The sequence below is a fragment of the Paramisgurnus dabryanus genome, chromosome 11 (assembly GCF_030506205.2).
Source record: "Paramisgurnus dabryanus chromosome 11, PD_genome_1.1, whole genome shotgun sequence".
Classification (NCBI taxonomy): Eukaryota; Metazoa; Chordata; class Actinopteri; order Cypriniformes; family Cobitidae; genus Paramisgurnus; species Paramisgurnus dabryanus.
In genome coordinates this window covers 16949906-16957029 of record NC_133347.1, presented here as the reverse complement: position 1 = coordinate 16957029, position 7124 = coordinate 16949906, and the positions used below count along the sequence as shown (strand labels likewise).

Sequence of the window (7124 nt, the reverse complement as noted above, 5' to 3'; positions counted from 1 at the left end):
ATTCTTGGACAATTACACCAAACATGACAGAAGTGCAAACGTTACAACTTACCCCATGGGTTAATTGCAACAGGCAGGGGGTTAGTTGTAACATTTGCTAAAAATTATGTTTGCAGGCAAATATTTCAGTACTATTTTGTCTATATACTTAAAGTGGATATTGTTTATATATCTGTCTATAAAAGACAGGTATCGACACTGTTTTCATTCATCCAGCCCTTTTCTAACCATAGTTCAATTACAAATGGATACAAATGTCTAAATATGTGAGAAAAAGCAGCACAATTATGACAAAACATTGTTTTATATGTGACCAAGTCTGTAATAACTATACTACAGTTTCAAAATCAAATTCTGAGATAATGAGCATCAAAATCTGATTTTAGCCATTCATTTCATTATGATTTCAATCTTTGACATGACCTTATTCAACCAATATTAAAGAATAAAAAATTGTCTGTCAAGATGTATTTTTGTTCATAAGACAGGCACATTTATTTTGTTGACAGCCAGTAATCATTCGTGTGTAGCCTATTTAAAATGGCAAGAATTATGCTAACGTGAGCTGTTTTCATATCGTTAGTGCTGAGGTGGGTGAAAATATTTTCAAGCCTACCAAAAAAGAGCTGCAGACGTATTTCAAAATGATGCTATGTTTTAGTCAACAAGACACTGATTAAGATGACATAACATTGGCTTTAGTATCTTACACACCCAACTCAAAAAAACATATGTTGAAAAAATGTGCTTGCCACCAAAACAATCTTTCATCAATTACTCTCTGGAAAAACATTATACCCTTTCAATAATTTGAGGGAGAGCGTCTTTGGCAGCGTGAAAAATAATGGAAAAACAAATAGCTCGACCCTGTGCAACAATGTATTGTAAACAGTCCGTGTTACAATTAACCCAGCCTTAGTTTTTGCTCCGCACACCCCTACATACAGAGTATTTTGTTTTTGGTCCTTATAAATAGATAAACTTTAATTAACTTTTTTTTTAAACTTCAACAAATAAAACATTCCCCTCTTACATATATAAACCTAAGCTCTCCAGAAGATCTGATGTTTTCTTATACTTTATTACTCAGCATCATTATGCAGTGAGTCACCTGCAGCCCTGGTTTCTTTGTTGTTGACAAGGTCTTCTTGTCTGAGAGGCCTATGGATATGGATATCAGGCAAAGGTCAGGGGTCAAAGGAAGTAAACTGCCATTACAGAAGAAAAAATCTGACATGCCCATCTCTGATCCACCACACAACAGCTGAAAACTCAGAGCAAAAATGACTGAGAAAAGTTTCCATCTATTACTCACAAAGTCAAGAAAAAAAACTACACCCAGATTAGTAGTTCTACTTTCTCCTTCATAGTGCTGTCTGAATGTGAGCTGAAATCCATCTATATATAGCAATGCAATAAAACTGAATTCATTCCTTTCATCGCTCCATTTTGCAGAAGAGAACATCGCCGGCCAGTTCTCATGACCCATGACCCCAGACATGTGCAGCCTTTATAGATGAGCTTCAGAGAACATTCAACAATTCTCATGCCCTTCTAATGGCACAGGAAAATCCAATTTAGCAATAAATGTAAAAATAAAATACAGCCCAAAATAGTCTGTTATTAAAACAAAAAGGTGGTGCACCAATGGCTTTTTATATTTATGACCAGATCGTGTTCATGTGTAGCTGTAAAAGTGTTTCAAACAGAAATTGTTACAGTATGGGAGCAAAATTATTTTATAAATCTGACTGTGCCAGATTACAAAATCGGACACCTCCCTTGTGACCCATTCTCAAGGCTTCCGGTTTAGAACATACAACCATGTCCAGCAGTCACCAGACCAGCACACGCCTGTGGTCATCTTGTAAATGCTCAAAAATGTGGTTTGACTTAGCTGCAATGAGACCATTGCTTCAAACCAGAGTTTTAAAACACCAAGACGGGTCAGAGAGATCTAAGCACTAAACAGAAACAAAAATACTGCTTTTTTATTTTTTTATCACTTTCATGTATTTTAATTATAGAATAAACAATAAAGCCTTTAAAAAATTTTCATTCGATCAAATCTGAATATTAAAATCTGCAATGACATTGGTACAGTGGTGGTGACTGCTTGGGTATAATAGTGGTGAACTATTCAAACAGTTACTAAAGCCTCCCCAGCACTTCACATTTTGGATGTCTACCTTAGTTGACCCACTCTTATCACATGAATAGTTCAGTAAATGCTTTAATGCAGGAAAGTGCATTCAAAATATACATTTTGAGGATATCCCTAGAAAATCGAACACATGACCTTGGTCTTGCTAGCACCAGTTGGGCTGTGATAAACTCAGAGAGCTTTGTAACTAACTACATGTGAAAACACCCTTAACACACTATGTAGTGTAACTAAGGGTGTTTTCACATGTAGTTAGTTTAAAAAAAAAACTGTTCACTTTAAGTGAACCAGAAAAGGAATTAGCCAAAAGTGACCTCAGTCCTTTTGGTGTTCACAATAGATTGGACTCAAAAGAGGACCCAGTCCTTTTTTTGGTCCTCTTCAGAACTGAAGTGATCTTAGACCCTTTCTTGTTCACATCACAACCTCATAAGAACTCAGACACCAACTTTCTGTGCAGCAGTTGATTTTGATACATGTCAAAACGACACGCACACCTGGACCTCATTACTTTCACATGTCAAAAAGAAATCGAACCACAAAAGAATACAAAAGCGAACTGTACTCAGACCACCTCTGAACGTGGGGTCTGAGATCACTTGGTTTGTTCACATATACACACTGCACTGCTCTGATAGCGTTTGGCGGTCTCAAAACAAACAAGGCGTTAAAACACCTTAAAAAGATACCTCCAAAATACATACAGTATGGGCCCTAACTTTGAATGTGTAATAATGCTGCCATCTAGTGGTAAAAAAGGAGAACAGGCAGACAAAAAGTTCTGTTTAGTCATTGTGATTCATAGTAACAGTAAAATGTCTGGTTAGGGTTTTACAGAAATATGTCAGAGATAAGAGTGACTCTCCAATGAGTCACGTCCATTTTATTTTCTTATTTTTCTTACGTTATATGTGAAGTACAAAATTGAATCTGTTCTTTAATAGCAACAAGCTCTTTACAGCAACCATTTGCTAAAGCCTTTTTAGGTCAGGTCTTAATATACACAGGATAGATACAGATAAATAAATATAGGAAAATATAAAAAAAGATTGATAAACTCTAAGTTGACCATTGGACTATTATCAGAGTCACTGTAGATTTGGCGTTGATGCTCCAAGGTAGGTCCGCAGGTCTGAGATGTTGGATTTGATAATCTTGGCTGGTATGGATTTCATCTTCATTCTCTGATAAGCAGCAAATCGATGGCAGCCTCCAAATGAATAATAATAATTACCCCCCTTTTCTCCAGTGATCCACAGCACATCTATAGGAGGTACACCTGAGATATCTGATCCTTCCTATAAAACCATTAGTAGTCCAGTTATGTGACTGATCTCACGAGACACACACACACACACACACACACACACACACACACACACACACACACACACACTTTACAATTTTAGTTATTAAAGGGTTTGTCTAACCATACTGTAACAAGGTGAACATATGGGTTTACATGTAACACATAAACAAAGCGTGTAAAATAGCCTACATGTATTATAATCACCAGGCTAATAAAAAAAATTCTGACTGGGAGCTGAATTGTTTATGTACCTGGATGCTCGTCATAAGACTCTGGACCTTCTGTTCGTCTAATTCAGGTGGAAATGGTCGTATAATTACATCCATTGGGATGAGATGAATATCCTGGATGTTATCTGAATGTATTGACCGATTTTCGCTCTTTAAACTACCCATGTTACGGGTGTAAATCCAAAACGGGTTCACAGCTGCAGTACCAATGTGCTTCCTGAATATACGGCTCAAAGTTTGAAGCATCTCTAACTAAAGTTTAAGGAACACGGAAGTGTTGCGCTAGTTAACTCCGCCTCATATTTTGTAGGCAAAAGCCAATAGAGGGTATGCACGTGACTGACCTTCGACGAAAGTGACTGCGGTTACGCCCACTGAGCAGCAGCATTTGAGTACACACAGTGTGAAATCAAAATACGGGGAATACGCGTCTAAATTGGAAAAAGCTGTTGTGCGATAGATACAAAGGAGAAGTAAATCACTAGCAATAGCCATATGTCAGGTATGTAAAATTGTGTGATAAAAAATCCTATAGAAATACACAAATGAATACTCTTATTCTGTGTAATTGCAAAGTTTTGTCAGTAAGCCTTCATTAAAAAATATCCATTATGATGAGCCTTGTGTTCTACAAAGGTGGGATGGTTTAATAGTAGCGTTGCCACCCGTCCTGGTTTTCCCAGGATTGTTCTCTTTTTTGAGTCACTGTCCCGGAAAATTTATATTCTTTCCCAGGACACGAATTGTCCCGGTTTTTTGTGAAAATGAACTTTTAAAGCAGAATTTCCTGGTTTCAAATTAAAGTGTTTCCTTCCACTGTTTCTGTGTTCATCCAATCCTGTGTCTGTAACCGGGTAAAATAGAACAGGTAACACAGTGGATTGGCCAGGCGTTTACTTTTATTTGATTGGAAGCTCAACTTATCGCCTAGCAACTACCTATGCTGTCGGTTGGTCGCACGCGTCGCATCCACAGATTCCACACACACATCCTGGATGAAATAGTTTGAGTTAAGTTGCTAGTCAGCTTAAAACGATCAATGGGGTTGGTCAAAGCTGAACTTCAAGTTAGATTAAACTTTAAATGATCATGCTTGGAGTTTAAAGCATTCATTGAGGGACAGCCAAGACTTCTGCAGGCAGCAAAAAGGGATGAGAAATACACATGGAAAAAGAGGTGAGAAATGTCAGTTTTAGGTTGCCCAAATTTACTAAGTTAACAAAAACAAAAAGTTGTTTATAATCTATTATAATACATGTAATCATGTTTTAATTGCTAAAGAATATATCCTATATTTGTACAAATGATTATATTTTATAATAGAATATAATTATGCAGTACATGTTTACACAGTATTTATACAAAAATGTATTTAATGTATGTATTTAAAGGCGGAGTCCACGATGTTTGAAAAACGCTTTGGAAAAGGAGTCGGGCCGACTACCAAAACACACTTATAGCCAATCAGCAGTAAGGAGCGTGTCTACTAACCGACATACTTGCCGGGTTGCGTATGTGTGGGGCGGGTCTTTCAACAGAAGGTCCAGATTCTATTGGGGTAGGGGCGTGTTTGTTTATGTGATTTCAAATATCAACATTGGCTTTCAAACATCATGGACTTCGCCTTTAATGTAGAAAGGAGTCCAGAGTGAGTGCATCTACATCAGGGAGTGCATCTACTTCAGGGAAAGCATCTATGTCAGGACAAATATAGGTTAGAGAGGGAATAGAGTCCTACAACTGTTAACATAGTATATTTGCAAATATTAGTTGATCCCCCCTCCAAAAAACAAAACAAAAATAAATTTAATCTGAGTGTCCCGGTTTTTCAGAAATCAAAGGTGGCAACCCTATTTAATAGTGTTAGGTAAGACAAACATATGTCAGGAGAAGCAAAGTCTGGCCATATGCCAAATGTCCACACGACTCCACAGACTAGTTGTTTGGCAAGTTGTTAGGGTCACAGTTAAGGCCAACTAAATTCACTTTAAGCTGATAATAGTCATTGCTGTTTTTCGCAGCAGCCGCTATGAAAACCAGCCATTTTGTTAAACGTTTGCCACTCAACAAGGCGATTTCCAGCGTGGTCACGTGGAAAAGTGAGATAGCAAGAGCATTTTAGAAACTGCCGGTTAGTGATGGGAGAAACGAACCAATGCTTCGAAATAATTTCGAAGCGCTTGAAGCATGTAAATATGGTGTCATCTGCTGGTGAAAACGTTGTAACAGCAACAAGATCGCAGTCCAAACATTTACACAATAATTGCAAAGGATTTTCTAAAAATATGTAAATTAATTGTTTCATTTAATTAAGTAAGTGAACGTGTATGTGATGTTAGTTTTATTTAGGAAACAGATCATTAAACTCTAACTACCCTTTTAATTATAAACGTGTTTATCAAAAAGTAGGCAAAATGGTAGTGTTATCAAAACTGACCCGAGTTCACCCAACCATATTAGAGGCTGTTTACACTTGGCATTAACATGCGTTTTCGTTGATCGGATCACAAGTGGACGACGTTAATGCCAGGTGTAAACGGTGTTCAAAACGTTTTGAACACGTCCACTTTCGACCACTTTCAACCACATCCAGAGGTAGTCGAAACCACTTTCGATCCGATCGCTTTGGAGTTGCGGCACGCAAATGTGGTTAAATGTGTTCGAACAGCCACACGCGCCTTCTCTTTGCCCATTTATCTAATCTGAGGTATTAAACACAAGTTTACGTCTTTTTTTTACTTCTGGCGTGAACATACGGTGCGCGCTATTTTTAGCCTTTCATTGATAAAACTACTGCGGGTGTTCTCCGTAGTTTCGTTTTGAAAGCGTGAAAGTTGTGCGATCCTATTTCATCAATTGCGCTGAAAATTCAGAGAAAGCTCCAACATATAAACGTACAAAACACTGTGCAGCATGTATACTTGCTAAACAAGCAGTGGACTCCGACATAATATTAGTTTGCGTCCATATAAACTCATTATTACTCGCGCTCGCGTTTGAATGACAGCAAAGAGACTCGCCCACTGTCTCACGGACCGTCCCCTCACAGTTTTCAGGACAGAAGCGGTCGAAAGTGGACAAAAGAGACGGATTTAAATACCAGGTGTAAATGTGATGTGTCTCTCTTGTAAAGCCCTGCAAGCCCGTCGGGGCCCGACAGGCTAAGCCCATTTGGGCCGGGCTCGGGACGTTTTTTTTTTTTTACAGACCGGGCTGGGGTCGGGCTCGGGCTTATTTTAGCGTCTCTCCTCATTGTGTGTGTGTGTTTGCGTGTGTAAGAGAGACAGCGCGCATCTGAGGCTATGTTTACATTAATGCGTTTGTCCTTTAAAACGTTACTTTTGCTACGCTTATGCCTTTCATTTACACACCACCGCTTTCATCCCTCATAAACGGATTCGTTCGCAAAAGCTGCAGACCC

At 38.3% G+C, this 7124-nt stretch overlaps 1 protein-coding gene across 1 annotated transcript; it reads right to left on the bottom strand.

Moving 5' to 3' along the window:
• Positions 1–728: 728 nt before the first annotated feature.
• srxn1 (sulfiredoxin 1 homolog (S. cerevisiae)) lies at positions 729–4001 on the bottom strand. Its single transcript, XM_065247176.2, has 2 exons — positions 3725–4001; positions 729–3462 (listed from the first exon to the last, which is right to left on the bottom strand). Exons 1-2 carry the CDS (start codon positions 3947–3949, stop codon positions 3253–3255), a joined length of 435 nt encoding a protein of 144 aa, XP_065103248.1. The 5' UTR covers positions 3950–4001; the 3' UTR covers positions 729–3252.
• Between the last annotated feature and the right edge of the window lie 3123 nt (positions 4002–7124).

Coding starts and splice junctions, on each gene's coding strand:
- srxn1 (XM_065247176.2), bottom strand. CDS start 3,949: ATGCTTCAAACTTTGAGCCGTATATTCAGGAAGCACATTGGTACTGCA. Junction 3,463..3,724: donor GTCTTATGACGAGCATCCAG/GTACATAAACAA, acceptor ATGGTTTTATAG/GAAGGATCAGATATCTCAGG.